Source organism: Phocoena phocoena, chromosome 16 (genome assembly GCF_963924675.1).
Source record: "Phocoena phocoena chromosome 16, mPhoPho1.1, whole genome shotgun sequence".
In the NCBI taxonomy this organism is placed as follows: Eukaryota; Metazoa; Chordata; class Mammalia; order Artiodactyla; family Phocoenidae; genus Phocoena; species Phocoena phocoena.
Genome location: NC_089234.1, coordinates 34,345,002 through 34,365,632, shown reverse-complemented (window position 1 = coordinate 34,365,632; position 20,631 = coordinate 34,345,002). Strand labels below are relative to the sequence as shown.

The 20,631-nt window shown below is 37.5% G+C and overlaps 1 protein-coding gene across 4 annotated transcripts in view; it reads right to left on the bottom strand.

The window, feature by feature from the left end:
• The window catches only part of CPEB3 (cytoplasmic polyadenylation element binding protein 3), a 147,827-nt gene that overhangs the window by 91,547 nt on the left and 35,649 nt on the right, over positions 1–20,631 (bottom strand). For 3 of the 4 annotated variants that reach the window (XM_065893825.1, XM_065893824.1, XM_065893827.1), the window contains exons 2-3: positions 15,734–15,893; positions 7,485–7,541 (exon numbers count right to left, since the gene is read on the bottom strand). In XM_065893825.1, coding sequence (XP_065749897.1) covers positions 7,485–7,541; positions 15,734–15,893 — 217 coding nt within the window. The remainder of the gene's footprint in view (positions 1–7,484; positions 7,542–15,733; positions 15,894–20,631) is intronic. The other variant, XM_065893826.1, reaches the window with a different exon arrangement.

The following is a 20,631-nucleotide window of genomic DNA, read 5'->3' as shown; positions in this document are numbered from 1 at the left end:
CAGAAGGTTCTGGCTCCATCATGTCACCCTAGCCAGTTCACATAGTCTCCTGAACCTCAGCTTCCCCATCTGTAAAATGAGAAGGTCAAAACAAAACAACAACGCCTCAGGTCCCCTACCATGCTCATGTGCAGCATCTACCCAAAATAGTTTGAAATTTGAGCGTAGATCATTACATGTCCTTCTGATTACTATTCTGCATTTTTAAATTAGCCATCATTTACAATATATTCATTCCACAATTATATACTAATTTTACTTCTAAATCTGTTCAGAGAGAAACAGGGATCTTGTCTTCCAAAAGTTCAAAATACTCAAAGACAAAGTCTTTAATCTGAGAATCTCAAAATAATTCCTTCACTATCTTATTACTCTGCTAAAAAAAAAAAAAACAAAAAACTATTTACTTATATCCACTCATGGTGAGCAGAAATACAATGTACTCTTCAAATTTTGGAAAATTCCATTTGAAATTCTAGCAAAACTGGCTCTATTCCCATTTTGGCATAAAAGCATCATGTGTTCAGCTCCCTCTGCCACTTCCTCTCAGCTGAGCCGCTCCCCAAGGAGTTCACTCTCAGCAGAGAATGAAAGGGAGTGGGGAGGGGGAAGAGGAGTCTCCGCAGCCACACCAGAGTCTGCCAAATGCAAAGTTCATACCAAAACCCTTTCACATTGCCTCTGGCAGCCCTCAGTTCAAATAGAAATAGAAGTGAAGTCTTCTAAAATATTTTCAACGCATTAATAAGAGGAAAAAAGTGGAAGGCAGCATGATCTAAAGCTCCAAGTTTCTTGGTGCATCAGCTGTGTACAAGGTGTTAACAATCAATGACCTCAGAGTTTCTCAAGCAGATGAATGTCTTTTTGGGTTTTTTTAAAGATATTAAAAATTTAAGTCTTCAAACATCCAAGGTTTTATTCTAGGACTCCTCAATTTATCAGTGTTTTTAAAAGTTTGATAAGGAAGAGTGACGGCAAACAATCATCCCTCCCTGTCAGAGCGAAAGTGGAACTTCAAATTTCTTTTTTTTTTTTGACTTGTGGAAACAAATTTTTTATTTCATAATTATCATATGGGATAGCAAGTTTAGCTGTATTAAGTTCAAATTACTGGGTTAGAGGTTGCAATTATTAAGAAGCTGTAGAAGATACCTACTGATGTATAAGGCTCTACTGGCTTTATAGTTCAGCTGACAAATAAGGCACATAACTTTTGTATAATCTAACAGCACTTCAAATTTCTTATTCGTTTCATAACTTGGAACAGGCTGTAGTTACAAGCTGAGAGATATCAAAAAATGAATTGCATGAAAATTTTTAATTTAAATAAAACTGAACCTCTGTTACATTACAAAACTACTGTTTAGACCCTCTTCTCTAAAAAGACTATGCCCCCTACTTTCCAAATGTAGCAATACTAACACCTTATTTGTACCTGTGCCTAATCTCATCTACATCTCACAAAAATAATGAGGTAGTCAGAGTATCATAACTGTCCTCCTGTAGGTTTTTTCAACTAAAGAGAGACTTCGGAGATTCAGAGACTTGCTCAACCAGAAGCCATCCTTATCTAAACATGACTCCTCCAAGAATCTAAGCCCTCCTCTGAAAAAGGGGGGACAATATTACTTCAAAATATTCTTAAAGCTGTTGTATTTTCTGTCACTATAGATTAGAGTACATTTGCTAGAATTTTATATTAATGGAATCATCTAGTATGTACTCTTTCTTTGTCTAGTTTTTTAAATTCAGCATAATTATTTTGAGTCATTCATGTTGTTGCATGAATCAACAGCTCGTCCCTTTTTTTAAATTAATTTATTTATTTTTGGCTGTGCGCAGGTCTTCGTTGCTGTGCGCAGGCTTTCTCTAGCTGCGGCGAGTGGGGGAAACTCTTTGACGTGGTGTGTGTGCTTCTCATTGCGGTGGCTTCTCCTGTTGCAGAGCATGGGCTCTAGGTGTGTGGGCTTCAGCAGTTGTGGCACATGGGCTCAGTAGCTGCGGTTCACGGGCTCTAGAGCGCAGGCTGAGTAGTTGTGGCACACTGGCTTAGTTGCTCTGCGGCATGTGGGATCTTCCCAGACCAGGGCTTGAACCCTAGTCCCCTGCGTTGGCAGGTGGATTCTTAACCACTGTGCCACCAGGGAAGTCCAACAGTTCGCTCTTCTTTATTGCAGAATAGTATTCCACTGTGCAAACGTACCACAATTTGTTTATCCATTCTCCAGTTGAGGGACATCTGGATTATTTATAATTTTGGCTATCATGAATACTGCTGCTTTAAACATTCACATACACATCTTTGTGTGGACATTGGTAAATTCTTAAGATAGAACTGCTGCATCCTATGGTAGGTGTGTATGTTTAACTTTTTTAAGAAACTGTCAAACTGTTGTCCAAAATGACTATCCCATTTTACATTCCAAACATGACTGCAGAGCATCTTCAAAAGTACCAAACATCATGAAAGATACAGCAACTCTAAGCCCCAAAGAGTGCATGTTTCAGTCAGGAGACAGAGACAGGAAGCATTTCACGCAGAAAAAAAGATTCACACAAAAAGAGATGGTAATATACTGCAGGACAGCCACTCTAGCCTATTAGTGATTTGTAGGTGTGCTGTCTTAAATTCCATCAGGAAAACCTCTATCTAAACACAAACAATGTAAGATATGTTTTGGAAGTCTAACATGCAAAGAAAAGGAAATCTTTAAAAGGCAGCACTAGGGCTTCCCTGGTGGCACAATGGTTGGGAGTCTGCCTGCCAATGCAGGGGACATGGGTTCGAGCCCTGGTCCGGTAAGATCCCACATGCCACGGAGCAACTAAGCCTGGGCGCCACAACTACTCAGCCTGCGCTCTAGAGCCCGCGAGCTACAACTATTGAGCCCACGTGCCACAACTACTGAAGCCCAAGTGCCTAGAGCCCATGCTCCAGAACAAGAGAAGCCACCCCAATGAGAAACCCGCACACTGCAATGAAGAGTAGCCCCCGCTCGCCGCAACTAGAGAAAGTTCTCATGCAGCAACGAAGACCCAACACAGCCAAAAATAAATAAATAAATAAAATAAATAAATAAAATAAAAGGCAGCACTAAAGCTCTGATACAAGCAATCATGACAGCAGTTCACCTGAGCATTATCTACTAGGCCGCAATGCTAAACTTTACAAGATTTATATATAGCCACTTTAGTTATCATTATCTCCATTTTACAGGTGAAGAAACCAGAGACAAAGAAGTTAAGAATGTGGCCCCAAGGTCATACAGCTTCTAAGAAGTGGGACCAGATATGCTGGATTCTAAACAATGCTTTTCATGGCTATGCTAATTTATTGCTCATCTCCAGGTTTCACAAGCCTTCTAGTCTACTTGGAAGATACCTCCCTGAAGCTGAGTGATACTATCCCTTAGGCCACACTGCTCCCCCTGTTTCTAACGTTGTACTCATCAAGCAACTTCCTGATATTTCAGTTTTTCCAAGCCCATTCTCTACTTGAAAAAAGAGAAGCTGACCAGTCAAGAGGAATAAAGTGGATATACTCAGCAGTGATTCTCCTAGAGTAAATCACAAGACCAGGCATTCTGGATTTGACCATTAACTTGAGCATAAATTTGGTCACTTGACTAATGATGGAGCACCAATATCCTTTTCTGAGGATCATCATAATAGAGGAAAAAGCACCAAGTCAGGCATCAATCCCATACAAGCCCACAACTGCTAAACTCAACTCTATACCTAGAGTGCAGGTATACACACACGCGCACACATACACAAAACCCACATACAATCAAAGAAACAAAAAACACAAACTACCCTTAAGTGTTAGAAAAAATCTTGCTGATAAAACTACTACAGATATAGCTGGAAGCACTCTCATAGCCTCCTTCCTTCTCCAGCAGGAAAAATAAAAATACATTATGCAAACTTCTAGTATCTTTGGTATAAGGGTGAAGAGGATGAAAAGAGGGCATTATTAGAAAGTTAAGAAAAAATACATTAACTGTTTAAATGGAAGGGGCATATTGTTTCAGAACTAACTGTATTTTGGAAATAGCAAACAAGTGGCAGATCTTACTGATGGATCAGAATTTCTTCTCATCTCCACTTCTGTATTCTACAATACTTGAGGACTAAAATTTTCAGTAACAGCCAAAATTTAGATGTGTCTCTTAGTTTCCTCCCCAAAGGTTGGCCTGCTAATTCTTAACTAAATTCATGGTCTTGAGTAGCAAAAATCAGGAGAGTCTTTGGCTTTACACAAATTTTGCTAGTCTTTCCACACCCTAAATATCTACAGGTTTACTGTTTTCTACAGTTGGTTTCCTACCGTCTTCTCCCAAGCTCCATTTTCTGGCTTCTAGATGTCATCAGCAGTGGTGATTCTGAGAGGAAGGTATAGGTGGAAGACATGCACTAGAAACACCGAAAAATGGGAAACTGGCCCATTCAAAGTTGGGCAGTAGTGGGGCTTCCCTGGTGGCGCAGTGGTTGAGAATCTGCCTGCCAATGCAGGGGACACGGGTTCGAGTGCTGGTCTGGGAAGATCCCACATGTCGCGGAGCAACTAGGCCCGTGAGCCACAACTACTGAGCGTCTGGAGCCTGTCTTCTGGAACAAGAGAGGCTGCGACAGTGAGAGGGCCACGCACTGCAATGAAGAAACGAAGACCTAACGCAGCCAAAACAAATTAATTAATTAAAAACAAATTAATTAATTAAAGTTGGGCAGTAGTAATGAGAAGTGAGAATGCTCACCCTGACACCGCTGTCTGTCTCATCAAGTCAGGAGAGCTGACAACATGGTATTTTCAGGAGAGATTTGGGTTTGGGTGAGCTCAAGGAAGTGAAAGAATGGGAGATTTTTTGAAGACATGGTGAATGGCAGCATTATGAACAGAGTTAGGAAGCATCAATTTTGCATACCAAAAACGGTTAATAAGAAAGGAACTACAACTGTCTCACATTTCCTTTTTTAAAAAATTTAACCCTTGACTCAATTCTTTTAAATTTTATTAGCCAGTATCTTCTTGTCTGAAAATATAGTTCAACTTCAACCCAGCCCCTTTCAATAATTGTAAATTCTGAATTAATAAAGATTTAGTGATTTGTGACCTCATCTATATGAAGGCTGAGGGAAAATAAGGACAGACCAGTCACAGGACAGTAACTGTTGAGCTGACGAATGGTAGGCATAAAAGGGAAGACAAAAAATACATAGGTGTGTTTGTGCATGTGTTACATACATACGTCACCAGATGGGCTGGGCCCAACTACACAAAAGGGGAAAAAAAGCTTTATCACAGCAAATCTGTCAAAACCTGTAGACCTCACAAGTATCTACCAAGGAGGATATTTTGTTTATTCTGATCATTTCAAGTAGAAGTCAACTTTGAAAGAGAACTGACGTATGCAAATGTCAAACCCCAGTGGTTTTTACGGTTTACTTTGAGGAGCCTATAGGGCAGGACCCACAGAGTCATTTGAAGATAGGTGTGCTCTGGTATCTGCCATTATGTTGAAATATGCATAACTCATCAACATGATATAGATATTGGCAAAATGACCCTTTTGGTACTTTAAAAAATATTACAACATCACAGAATCTTCATTCCGAAAGCAATCATTAAGATGACCTAATTCAGTCTCCTCATCTCTTACTAAGGATGAAGAAATTTCAAGGCTGAAAGGGGGATTTAAACAACATGTACAAAGTGGAAAGAACATAAATGAAATCTCTTATTTAAAAGCTGAGATTAAAGAGAATCAAATCAAAGAGAATCAAAACCTTTTAAAAACAAAAGTGTCCTTTAGCTTCATTTTTTACATGGAAAATCATAAATTATATCTTCTCCCTCTTGCAGAAGAGGACTTACACCATGTCAAATTAGGTCTTTTCTAAAATACACACTTATTCCTGCAGGCAGACACACTATCATACTGTTCTTTTCTTTTACATTCATTTCTAAATCCCATCATCTAACTGAAGTGTTTTCACAAAGTTTCACGAAATTGCTGTGGCTTGGCAAGTTAGGCATGTTTATTAATCCTCACCTCAAAAATACCTACTTTTAGAAAAAAAGTTAGCGGTAACAGAATCTAACTGTAAAGTGATCTTTCTTCTAGAAATCAGAAAATAGAGGTGGATAGTCTGGAACTCCCATTGTTTCCAAGACCCTCAAAAAGAGGAGATGCTAGCTATTTAGAACAAAATATGCATGGAGTGGATTAGGACCTGCATTATCAAACAATGCCAGCAGTGCTAGTTCTTACCAGTGCTCCTTGGAAGGTAGGCTACATGTCAGAACCAAAAGAAATATGGAATATATATTTTAGAGATAACCTAAAATATGCCCTAAGGAACACTAATGGCATTTCAACATCCTTACTCAAGCAAGAAGAAAAGGGGTAATATTGTAGACAACCGTAGATTTACCCAGCAGGTCTTCCATGTGTATTGAGAGTCAGCTTGTATGTCAGGGAGGATGAGAGGGGACAACCTGATATCACTCATTTGATAGAGGAGAAAACTTATATCCTGAGGGATTCAATGGCTTGTATGGTCCTTTAGACAAGGGACAATTTCCATTTAGAGACTGTTCTTCTGCAAAGCTATTTGGTCCACAGACACTAGGAAGGAGAGTTGATGCCAGCCAGATATTTCTTGCAGTATTAATACAATGACTTTCTGGCTAATAAGGTTTTGATGCTCCAGAACCCAATCCAACAAGTATACTGACAAAACCATTTCTAAGCAGCAAAGTTATCGCCACTATTCCTATGCAAACTCCACTAATGGGAAACCCCTTACGTCCAGTTTGAAGCACCTGTTGGCTATCTACCACAATGAGAAAATTCTGAGTTACAATAAGTTGATTTATTTATTCACACTCTCTAGCCCAGTCCCTCTCTATCATCTCCCTCCTTCTTCCTCCCCTCCTTCCTCCCCCCTAACACAGTGGTATACAGCAAGGGTCAGCAAAGTTCTCTGTAAAGGGCCAAACAATAAAGAGTTTAGGTTTTTTTGTCTCTGCCACTGTAGAACAAAAGTAGCCAAAGACAATCCATAAATGAATGGGTTTGGCTGTGTTTCAATAAAACTATTTACAAAAACAGGCGGTGGGCCACATATGGCTCACAGGGCTGTAGTTTGTCAACCCCTGGTTTACAGTAGCAGTTCTCAAACTTTAGCCTGCATCAGAATCATCTACAGAACTTGGTCATACACAGATTTCTGGGCCCCATGCTTAAAGTTTCTGATTCAGCAGATCTGTAATGGGGCCTGAGATTTTGTATTTTTAATAAGTTCCCAAATGATGCTGATGCTGCTGGTTCAGGGTCCACACTTTGAAAAGCACGGGTATAGAATAATGGTCTACACTGCACTCAGTGAAGGCCGAAATGTAATGAACAGCTGAGAAAGTGGAAATTACATGCTGTAGACTTAACTGCTAATTTTACAGAATATTTCATATGAAGACTTACTGTTAAGTGCCATAATATTATCTGTTCCTGGATGATGAAAATTTATTCCCATGCGTCCTAAAAAATAAAATAATTTTACTTTAAGCACAGAGAATGCTTAATATAATCATAAATACATTGTACAATATGAACATTACAAGAAACTAAAACAAATTAATCTATAACAATGCTATCAAAGGCCATAGCAGTTAAAACAGTTTTAAATCAAGTCATAAAACATACACATGAAAAATCTTAAAACAAAGCTAAAGTCTCAATAACAACAAAGAAATAAAACAAAACAAAAAAGAAGCTTCCCTTATAATAGGAAAAATTAACACATCTCCCACATTCCAATTTAAACATGCCACTCCCTGGATTAAGCATTTTATTTAAACAATTCATACTGCCCTTCAAATTCAAGCGGCAAAATAATGAATTCAAAGAAGTATACAAACTTGAAGCTTAGAGGGAATTAAAAGATAAAGATTTCACGGTGGCTCAAAAATGCAACATAATGATCAGAATGGCGACCAGAAGAAAGATGTAAAATTTATATAACAGATATAGTGGGGGACAATGACTGGCCTAAAAATTTAGGGTTCTTGTGCTGCCCCTACCACTCACTAGTTATACGACCTTGGGCATAATGCCTGTGTCCAGACCTTTGTCCTTATAGTAACAGGGGGCTGGCCACTTGTTTTGTCTGCCTCCAAACCAACAATCATTTCTACATTTTTAAAAAGTTGTAAAAACAAACACAGAAATTAAAAAACAAAGAATAATGTGCAGGGCTTCCCTGGTGGCGCAGTGGCTGAGAGCCTGCCTGCCGATGCAGGGGACACGGGTTCGTGCCCCGGTCCGGGAAGATCCCACATGCTGTGGAGTGGCTAAGTCCGTGAGCCATGGCCGCTGGGCCTGTGCATCCGGAGCCTGTGCTCCGCAATGGGAGAGGCCACAACAGGGAGAGGCCCGCGTACCGCCAAAAAAAAAAAAAAAAAAAGAAGAAGAATGTGCAACAGAAACTATATGGCCCACAGGACTAAAATATTTACTCTCTGGCCCTTTACAGATGATGTTAGCCAGCCTCTGTTCTATAAGATGACAAGTCTGAATAAGATATTTCAACTAATAGCCTCCAGGTTTAAGAGCAGAGGATATATTAATTACTTGGGGAAAAGGAAGATGTATTAATTATTTGTGATTTACTTATCATATTCTGAGGTATTCAAACTAAGCAATAAGCAACCAGTCACTGGAAAGTCTGCCTAAAAAACCCAATCACTGCTGAGCAGAATTTAAGGAAATGGCACATTGAGAGGGTCTTTCAATCTCTGACCTAGGAATATTCAGATATGGGTGTTGTTCCTATAAACTAGGGATGTTCCCTAAACGTTCTCAGAATAATAACGGGTTATCAAGCAATCCAAGCAAGCCCAAATTTAGCTCATTCAACTTCTTTTATTTCCTGTGCTACAATCATTTATGGTAAAGAATTATGTAGTTTACAACCACTATATCAAATAATAGTTTTTATACGTTTCTGGAACTACTTATGTTCTCTAACGTTAAGGGATGCCCCTCTCTGCAGTCCTCTAGAAGTTGGATCCTTTTTGTACTCTTTCCATCAGGTCTTGGGACTTTTCAACCTGGCAAGATGAAACTGAAAAGAAGCTCAGTAGTTTTCTAATTATCATCCTCTATCCTACACCAATAACTTCCAATTCAGTCTTTCTAAAGATGCGGCAAAACAAGAGCCTTAGGCAATGTTTTGTAGATGAAGGCATCACTACTTGCTGAAAAGCAGAAAATTCTTTTGCCTTTCCTGGTATCCTTCCTAACTCTGTTGGCCTCTGACTTTAATGATCTCTAGATGAAGATCATCAACCAAAGATTTTATACGAAACTCTAGTTCAACGTCAGAACCATAAGAACCAATTACTTAAATGTAATCTAATTTTTTCCCAAATTCTTTTTAGTAAACCACTTAAGGCTTCTTTAAGCTACTTTCTCTACCTCTTCAAAAATTAATGTTTAGATTATAAAATACAATTTATTTTCATTGGAGAAAAATTAGACAATACAGAAAAATGAAGAAAACAAGATCACCAATCAAAGACAAGCTCTGCTAACATTTTCATTTATAGCCTGCAAGTTTAGGAAGTATATATGTATAAAGGTTTCTTTTCTAAAATTAGGTTTATTTTATAATATTTTATTATATAGTATGCCTTAAGTTTTACAGTTATTATGGGATTTTGAAGGAGAGAGAAAATACCAACAGCAAAAGAAAAACTGACTCCAAATTCAGATGAGGCCATTTCTTTTTTCTTCCTTTTGTCCAACAAATACTGCTGTTTAATCAGCTGTGAAAATAGAAATCAAGTGTGTGACATCTGGTGATTTTTGTTAATGCAGTCTGGTGCTGCCAGTGTGACATTTTGTCACCTGTCCATGGTCTGCTATTTTTAAATTGTTCTTGTCAGCTAGCTATCTTTTAAGTATAGTGTAAAATATAAGGTTTCGAAAACTGGAAGGCATACTTAGTTTTACTGAGTTAAATGATGCTGTGGAAATCTGAGACCGTGTCCCACTTTCCCCACTGCACAAGGCCTGATAAATGGGGGTGGGAGAGGATGGAGGGGGAGGTTGGAGAATAGGGTTACATATGGCTATTCAGACTGTAAAAATCACAGTCTCATAAGCTCAATTCATATTTATATTTAAGATGTTAGTTATAACAAACTGCCTCTACTGCTATTCAAAGTTTCAGAGTCAAACTAAACCCATACTTTCATATGTCCAAAATAAAAGCTGGAATTTTTATTAATTTGTAACTAATTATGAAAGTCACCTCTTCATTTCTGCAATTCCTTATGAGATAGGGAGCAACTATCTTTCTCTAATCATCCCCACATGTTCTAAAAAGTCAAGTCCTTTGGAGACCTTTACATAACAGAATGTGAGTGCTGTGTTCTAGAAAACGTTATAAGACAATGCATATTCTACTAGATTCTATTTCCTACTAATTTTCTCTATAAAGTTGAAGAGACAGTCCCTCAGAAAAAGTATCTACAAGGTACAATAATGTGATATGTAAGAACACAATAAAATGGTGCTTCAAGTTCCTTTTAAGGAAAAATTATGAAAGTATGGTACTATAATATTCGAAATGTGTTCCAAAGAACCACGAAGCAAAAAAGGTGAGCTTTGACCTGAGGTCAAATCCTTGTTTCTTTGCATACCAGTTGTGAATAATTTTTGGTATGTTATCAATTCCTTTGTGCCTACATTGCCTCATTTCAGGCTGTACTCTAGAACAATTAAATCAGAATTTCCAGAGGTAGTACCCAGGATTAAAGAACCCTTAACCTTTTTCTTACTCTCAGGTGATTATAGTGCTACATTGAAAGGATCATTGGGCAAATTAATGGGAATAACCTATAAAAACAAAATCACTCAACTTCTATCTGTTGTCTTCCCTTTTGTGTAGAAGAGGAACAATGACTTCTTGCTAACTTCGAACCTGTGCCCTAACAGTTTCTGGGATGTGCAAACTTTTATACAAGCAGACTGATATGGGCCAAAGGGAGGTAGTACAAAATTAGAACTGGAGTAATAATTCAAGTACGTAAAGAGACTCTATATTTTTCTGAATAAACTAAATGTAATGAAGGTGCACTTTTTCTAAAACAAGGTGACCTCAACATTCCACAAAAGGGACCAATTTTCTGAAAGGCTCTGTAATACTAAATTTAAATTATGATGAATAAAGAAAAATGCCTCTATAATACCAAAGGGATGGCATTATTTCTTCCAAGTTTCTGTCAATTTAAATGTTTTAAAGCACTATTATCAGAGGATAGCTGCTATTTTTTCCCAGATTCAGTATACATTTGAAAAACAAACCCTTCAATATCAGTTCTCAGCTGACACCTGCTCTTTTCATTTTTCAAATTTCAGTTCCATGAGTGGTGAAGGAAGAGAAAATTCAAATATACAAAAATGTTTCATCAGGCTCTACCCCCAAGTGCCCAGCCAAGCCTACTCTTCTGTTATAACAGGGAGACTACAAGGGATGAGAGAAAGGTGATTCCTCCCTGTTTTTTGCCAAGGACTCTGCTATATTGTACTACCCCAGCCAGGCAATGGGACCTTGCTTCATAATGTCACCTACCCTGCCCAATGCACTGTGTTGGTTTTTCCCTATTCTTCTTCTCTCTCATCACTTTGTCCTTTTTGAATAATAATCCCAAGAGAGGGTATGAATAATCAAACCTTACGTCCCTGGGTTTTCAGAGGCGTTCCCCAGTGGCTAGGTGAACCCTCATCATCGGTAGCAAGCCGGGGGACAGTTGTAAGGAGGGTGCAAGGAGGAACATTTTCCCCTTTCCTAATCCTAACTCTCCCGATGCCAGAAATCCCCCTAATCCTCATAATCATGAGGAGAGTTGGCATTCCCTGCATCCACTAGAAAAGAGGGCAGAGGACAATTCTTCCCACCCAGGCCTCACTCATACCTCTACTGACCCAAGGATTTCTGTACTCAGAAAAGAAATAAGGGATAGTTTTTATTAGTTCATCACCCTTCTCAAAACCCTCCTTCTCATGTCCTGGAGACATTTTCTCAAATGAAAGACAGGAGAAGTCATACCTAAGTTATGGTAAGAGACAACAGGTAATTATTAAAATGTTATTCTGCTACAATCAAGAACTGTAGTTTGAGATCTAAGAAGCCCCCCCCAAAATTAGTTTTTATTTTATTTAAATTAATTTTTGTTTAAATAAGCGTTCTGTGATCTGAGCAACACTGCAGAAGACATTCCTCAGGGTTCTGTGAAAAAAGCTCAGTTTGACTTTTTCTCTACATTACTTGACATTTTTAACATGGGGAGGAGGTTTTTTTTAATTAAAAAAATTTTTTAATTTCCTACAAACATCTTTAAGGCTCATCTAGTATAGGTAGAAATATGATTGGAAAACTGTTAAAGCTCTTTACTAAAACAAGTTTTATTACTTCCTAAACTTCCTATTCGGTCATTTCTCCCACTAACCCTTTTTCTGCCTGAATCAAGAGAACAGTTGAATAAAGGGATTTCTTATTGAATACATTTATACAATGAAATATCACTGTGAACTTATTTTTACCATGTTCACTTTAAGTACATCATGAAGTACTTTTATTTTTCATGAATGTGATATTCTATTTTATTATACTTTCTTTACACTATTCAGGTATAAAATTTTGTAAAGCCAACAAAACTTAGGAGGATTATTTTTCTTTCTCCTTTAGGTGGTTTTTGATAATGACAGAATGTTTATCCTTCAAGAATCACTACTTATATCTTTTGCAAATACACAATTTTGACAACTTGTATTCGAAAGCTTTCAACATTTAGCTACAGTCTAGCTGGAAGGAAGTAAATATTGTAGGGATATAAAGGTTTACTTTATTACCCAGGCCAGGCAGTAGGCACACCACTACCACTGCTGGTAAAAAAATCACAGATAACTTTTGAGCAGTTTCTAGTGTCAGGGACTTTATCTCACCTTCACACCCACTCTATGAAGTAGGTGCTTTATTTTAATGATGAAGACACTAAGGCTTTAAAGAGGCTAATTTATCTAGATCAATAGCTAACTAAAGGCAGAACCAGAATTCAAACCCAGGTTTGAATGACTACAAAGTCAGAAAGGCTGAGTTGAAATTTCATTTCCTATACAGAGAATATAAAATGTCTGGAAGAATATTAATAAAAATAATAATCTTTGTTATCTCTAGGTAGTAAGTCTCAGGTGGTTTTTTCACTTTTGTTTTTGTCTTTTTATGTACTACTTGAATTTCTTACAATGAGCAAGAATGTATTTTTTTCTAAAGAAAACCTAAATCCATAGAAAAACACCAAAACAAATAAGCACACAAGAAAACAATGACTCTCTAACTTGAATTTTAAGACCCTCAAAATAATGTTCAAGTAAAACAAGAGGATATTAAAGCTAGGAGGAAGAACAGGATGGATAGGGGGAAGTGTTTCTGGACAGACTCATACAGAAGCCATGTGGTAGTTCCCCTATCCTACCACCTTTCTCTTAAAGCTCAATTCACCTAGACATTTACATCTTTTGAGCCAGAGACCCTCTCTATGAATTTACCTTAAGAAAAAGCTACGTGCAAGAACTCATCCATGGCAGCATTACCTATAATGGAGAAAAAGCTGGAAACAACCTAAAAGTCCAAAGTTAAGGTCTATCAATAAATTATAAAGACAAGGTAAAAACATAATGTTTATTATATGGAAAATATTTTAAAAAGATACACCATGACAATGTTTCTCTTATTTTTAAATTATCTTTTAGTTATTATACTTTGCTCCATTTTTAAAAATCAAATATTACTGAAAATCTTTCCCTTAAAACGCTAGCATCATAATTATGTTTTTAGAAGTAATAAGGATCAAACACATGGTGCCATAAACCAAACGTAAAAGTCTCCCAGCTGGAAAAGGGAAGCCTGAAGTTCAAACACCCTAACCAGGGGACAATAACATGGTGATGTAATTGACCACGGGAAGTAGTCCATTAATAGGAAATCAATGTGGGTGGTTGTAACCATATTGAGGCTGTAAAAAAGTACATGTTAAGTGCCTTCCAACTTATTAGGACATATTATATCTATAAGTACAATTCAGAAGGCTTTTATAGATGAAACCTCACATTTGCAAGTGTAGTGGAGAAATTTATGCAGAGGTAGTTGGACATAAAATAAAAAAGGAGCCATCACAAGTAGAATAAGGTATTTACATTATCCCATAGTGAGGTACCCTCCTTACACTTTGACAGTGCTACTCTCAACAGGGCAGAACAGCTCCTGCTTAATCAATATTCAAAAAATTCTAGAAAATTATTTTACAGACTATAATCTAAGATCCTTTCATAATCTTTTATTGCTAGAAGAATACAGACCAAGATAAAACAGGTATGCATAAAGAACAAGGACTGAATATTTTAGAATAATTAGGATGGGCTTACAGCTGTTCGTGGTAGAGAAGGAAGACAAATGTATCCTTAGAAGATACTAAAAACACAAAACAGTCTGTGAATATTGTTTTTTGGATTTTTTTTTAAACACTTCTAAGTGAAATTACCATGTACCTAATCTTTACTGAAGAAAGGTGTGGTAACAGTGACTAAATATAACAATGACTAAATGAGAGGCCTTTTTTCCTACTTCTGAAGGACTTAAAATATAGCTTTTCTCAAAATCTTTTATTTTCTTCATAGCCTGTTAACTAGTTTCTTTTCACTGGAAATTGAGGAAAGCAGCAGAAAATCATGAGTGTGACAAGAAAATGATGAAACAGATTTTTGGTGTGGCATGAGGAAATGACTATCAGGTTCACAGTCAGTCATACCCTATATAAAAGCCTGCAGAGAACCACAGGGGTTCAAATTCCTCACAACTCTAGAGGACATAAGGGTTCATATAAGACAGGCATCCTTGTGGCTAATGCTTCCAGTTTTCAGATAGTTAGGCTCTAAACCCAAGTACGGTTGCTATTTCCACAGAAAATTTCCATTTCAGTATTTTAAAATATCACAGGGCCCCTGAAAAGTCCTGTACTGCATAATAAGAACTATCTGTAATCATGAATGTAACATGATTGTAACATCAGCCTCTATTCTGAATTTACATGGGCTCTAAATATAGGAAGTCCTAATATTGCTGACCTTGGGACTTTCTGCCTTATATTTAACCCAAAACATTTCCTTATGTTTAGCCTTAGAGAATGCAAAGGGTCATTGTCTGCTCTTAAGTCTGTGTAGCGTTATTTCCTACACTAGGAAAGTGATTGTATTTTAATAAAATGAAACGCTTTCCTACAAAGTTTTCTGAAGTAGTCTTTGGAGATTAAATCTCATACTTCCTTGCAGTATACTTGGACTTAAATGAATTATCCAGGTCCAGCTAAACATTTCAAATGCACAAAGCCCAAAAAATTTGGCTTCTGGTCTCATGCTATAAACCATGACCTCAGCTACCCAACACATGCTTCTGCCAGACATTATGATTAAAGCAAACAACCTTGATTATGGTAGGTAGCTGAACCCAGGTTTAAAAAAAAATCAACTTTAAATACATTCCACAATGCTTTACAGAAGCAAACAAAAACAAACAAACAAAAAAGAAACAGAAACAAAACCACAATTATTAAAAAGCTGATTTTTGTTTAAAACACCAAGCAAGGAATGGACATATGAATATTCCTAACCTGCAAAATGATTCCTCCACATTATATCAGCGAAACTCATTGGTGGGCCACTGGGAGGGTAGTGTTTACCTTTCAGAGGCTCATGATCAGTCCTTATCATATCCATTAAGGAGTTCTCCAACGAGTGCAAGTTAAAAGTGTCATAGGGCCTACTCCGGTCCTAAAAATAAAAACAGAACAAGACAATACATAAAATTACTTCATAAAATTAATAACCATATCATTTGCTTCTTGCCATGGATTGATGACGTGAGTCAAAATTCCAGGTAGTTTTAATAACACATTCTTTTCATTAAGAATAATGACTTGGCAACATTAAGTTTAATACAAGTTTCCATAATTAATTAAATTGTATCCTTTACCCTAATAATTATTTAATATATGTCCCAGTACTTCAGACTAATTTTTTCTCAAATGAACTAAAAAAGTAAATTCAAAAGGAAGAGTCAAGTGAATTGGCTTTGCCCTCCACGCTTCACCCCCCTCCCTCTACTATCAACTGAATACTCTATTCAAATGAATAGAGATTTTTTTTTCCCTAGAGGAAGACCATAACTAAGAACTCTCAGTCTACAAACAGAATCACTTCCCTGAAAAATCAAAAGGTGACTGTAGTTTCAATGTAATTTCATTGGGTATCTTTAATAATTATTACTGATAAGTTCCATATATTACATATACTTTATAAAAATTAAAATGTGTCCAAAGTACTAAAACTACCTTTTGAAAAGCACTCACAGGAAAAAAACTTTAACCCAAGGTAGTATGTTTTCATGATGTTAGATTCAAAAACATTTTGAAAACAGAGAGCTAACACAAACTAAGTGAAGAAATAATTGAAAACAGAGAGCTAACACAAACTAAGTGAAGAAATAAATTGTTCTACTGCATTTCACTCAAGCCCATGGGAGAGCATCACCTACAAATTATTTTTAGTAGTCTGAGCCTAAAAGGAAATGCAGTTCATGGCCTAACTTAATACTATAGAACAGATTTAGTTTGCTTTTGCTAAAGAAAAGCAATACAGTCATAAACATCAAAAACCACACCAAATCAAACCACAGCAACGAGAGATTATTTTCAGGGTCTTGAAAAGTTTATCCAGTTTTGCAAATGATCACTTCTCCTCCCCTATGAGCAACAGAATAACAGAATGACTGCCTTGATGAGCAAAAAGGGATACAACAGGTAAAAATCTCAGCTACAATGATCATTTTCTAGTTTAAGTCTTAAAATCTTGGGAAGCTGTTTTCTTCTGGTTTCTGGAAAGCATGGCTGTATATCCATCCAGGGAGGCAGAAAGGAAGGTGGCACTTCCTCAACTCTGAGCACAGAGAAGGAACCCAGAGGGTTATTGAATGAATGAATGCAGTAAGTTTGGATGCAGGTCCGAAGAAGAGCCCTGAATTGAGAACCAGAACGCAAGAGTGCTAGAACTACAATCAATTAGGAGCTTTTGGGTACATCATGATCTCTAGTCTGTGCCTGAAATTCCTCCCTTTATACAAATGAAAGGATTGAGCTAGATTATTTATAACATCCCTTCCAATAGTATATATATATATTTTTTGACTCACACATGAGGAGTAGGGGTGGAGGGCACAGATGTTATCAAATGCCACAGAGAGATATTTCATTTTTACAAGCCTTTAATGCACAAGTGTAGGGCTGGGCCCTGGTGATTCAGAGATGAATGTTATAACCTAGTCCCTGTTTTTAAGTAACTGGTAGAGGGAGACATAACCAATTAAAATTAGAGCATGACAGGTGTTTCAACAAAGGAATGTATACAATAAAAACTAAGTCACATCTATTTCTTAAAGAACATATATTTGTGTGTGTATAATACATTTTTTTTTAAATCACATTCTGTAAAATCCTAGGTGTCTTGAATCTGGACCTGACATTTAACCAGGCATGAGGCTTGTCTTAGTTATTCTCGATGTCTTCAGTATTCTCATTGGTAAAATGGGATCTTACCTGTGAGGATTAGGGTGAAATTACTTAAGTATTCATTTTACTCACATTATGTTTGACAAAAAGCAAGTGCTCAACATTTCTTTCTTTACTGCTGCCCTCCAACTCCTTTCTACCTCCACCCCATTTTTTTCCCTTTTTAACTAACACTCAGCAGTTACCTATCTCTACTGATGGATAAGGAAGAGACATGGAATATTTTCTTTGGTTCTCCGTTTTGGTCTCTATATAATTGAAGACGGTCTTTTCTTTTGCCTTTAGGGTCTTGCTGCTCATCATTTATTTTGCTTTAGGTTCAAGTTATCAGTGGAAACTCCAATTACTTATGGAGTAAAGCTGAATTTCCAGAAACGCAAGTTTGTACCCCTAAGAATGAGTATCACATTCTCTGTCCAAAGAAAAAGCCAGAGGTAAAAAAGTGTGCTGATGAGTAGTCAAAATGACAGCCTATTTCTGGCACTGGCAATCCGAGAATGTGTCTAAGCGCCTTCTATCATACATATCCACACTTCTAACTAGAACCCTGCAGACGTGGGACTATTTCCAAAAAGGCTGATGAGGTGAAGGAACTATAAAAAAAAAGGCTGTTTGGAACTATAAAAAAAACTATAGTTTTTTATAAAACTAAAAAAAATCTGGCTGATTTTAGTACCTTTCCAGCCAGAACAGTTTATTTTTTTCATTTAACTCTTGATATTATCCTTCAAGGTGGATAATAACATACTCCTTTTACACAAAGAAGGTAAGGTTCAGAGAAGATTCAAACATGGATCTGACCTCCAAGCCAATATCTAAGGAGTATAAAAATCTGTCCAAAGAAGTTAATCCAATCCATATGGGACAGTAAATGAAAGCCCTATAGAAGCATAGCATTGCATCTAATTACCAATGAAATAACCTTCCTAGCAAGGTGGTAGTGAGTTCCTGTCAGAAGACTATCAGATATTAGATGACTACCTGTCAGGAAAATTGCTGGGAGTATTTGGAAGGGATTCATGTAATTGAAGTGGTTCCCAAACCTGTCAGACTGTTAAAATCACATGTAGAATGGTTAAAATGCAGGTTCCTGGGCTCTGGCTAAAACCAACTTAACTGTAATTTTAAAAGAAATTAATGTCCTGGTGATTCTTATGACTGGCTAGATTCGAGAGCCACTGGACTGGATGATTCTTCAAGTTAAGCCTTTACATTCATGAATCTGATCACAAAATTAGGACAGTAAAGTGATGGGAGAGACTAGATAGCAGCAAGAAATAAACAAGCCCGGCCACTTCGCCAAGGGTCAGCTTTGCAGTCTTCCAACTGATTGTGGGTGAGAGAAGCAGGTGGTGGCCTAGTTTTTAAAAGCACAAACTTTGAAATCAGACATCTAATTTTCAAATTCTGGCTCTGCCACTTGCTGGCATGTCACTCTGAACAAGTTTCTAAGCCTTGATTATCTACATTTATAAAATGGGGGTGATAATTCTCTTTTTATGGTTGTTTTCAGTGCTATATGACAAACATACAACAAGGCATCTGTACTGTGGTGGCTACTGGAATATTAGGGAAAACACCAAGAGACTTCTGTGATGCTACCTCAGGGTACTGGAACATAGATTTTAGAACCTAGAGGTTCATGGATGCTAACCTAACAGGGTTCACTAGTGCTCAACAGATGAAACACGTGAAATGCACAATAGAATTTGTGTAGGCTTCTTAACTGAACAAACTTCAATAAGTACTGAGAAACTTATTTTCTCACTAAAATTAATTCTATGTTTCATCAATTTATATTTGCTACGATTCATCCTTCTTAGATTTGTAAGTAGTAAATGTTGCTGAAATAACTGATTAACTGGAAAGAAAAAACAAAAAAGACAGAAAAACTAAAACATCTACAGTGAAATTCAACAGAAATTATGCATAGAGAAAACAAGCCCGCAATTTATCATTTAACAGCAAAGGTTACAAGTGGCAAATAATCATTTAAAGTCTTTCTTTTTCATAAGTTTTGTTTCCAGGTATAGGGAATAACAAATAAGGAAAACATCTTTTTAAGTGTGTTTTGAACAAGCAAACACATCAGGAAGTATTAGAACATGTATAAATAATGATTCCTTGGGCTTCCCTGGTGGCGCAGTGGTTGAGAGTCCACCTGCCGATGCAGGGGACACGGGTTCGTGCCCCGGTCCGGGAGGATCCCACATGCCGTGGAGCGGCTGGGTCCGTGAGCCATGGCCGCTGAGCCTGCGCGTCCAGAGCCTGTGCTCCGCAGCGGGAGAGGCCACAACAGTGAGAGGCCCGCGTACCGGAAAAAAAATAATAATAATAATGATTCCTATTATTGACTCTTTTATCTGGAGATAACGAAGGACAGATGTCATCAGTTAGATGTACATAGAGGCAGCAACCCCCACTATACAGTTCATTAGGCCTGCTTTCCTTCTTCCCGTAGCTTGACTTAATATTTATAAATTTATCAAGTACTTAATACGTGCCTGGCACTGTTCTAAGAATGCTAAATGTATTCCCTCACAACTCTATGAGGTAGGTAACTTTTATCCCCATTTTATAAATTAAGCAATTAAATCTTGAAGAGATAAGTAACTGGCTCAAGGTTACAAGGCTAGTAAGAGGCAGAGCCAGGACTCAGCTAAATCCAGACTGCGCTCTTAAGGACTTGCAGTGTACTGCTTCCTTGACTTCCTCCTACTCTCTTCACCTTAAATGCTTTTCACAAACACCCACTTCAGCCTAATACTGACACAATCAGAGACAGGACTCTTTTATCCCACCCTTCCACACAGGCAACCTAACCCTCACTTGCCCTTGGTCAATGACCCTTGTTCTACTGACAACCAGTTAAATTCAAGTAGTAGCTTGATCTACCCTCCAGGACAGCCCCAGGCCTGCCTCTACCAGCCCTACCCCATTCACCT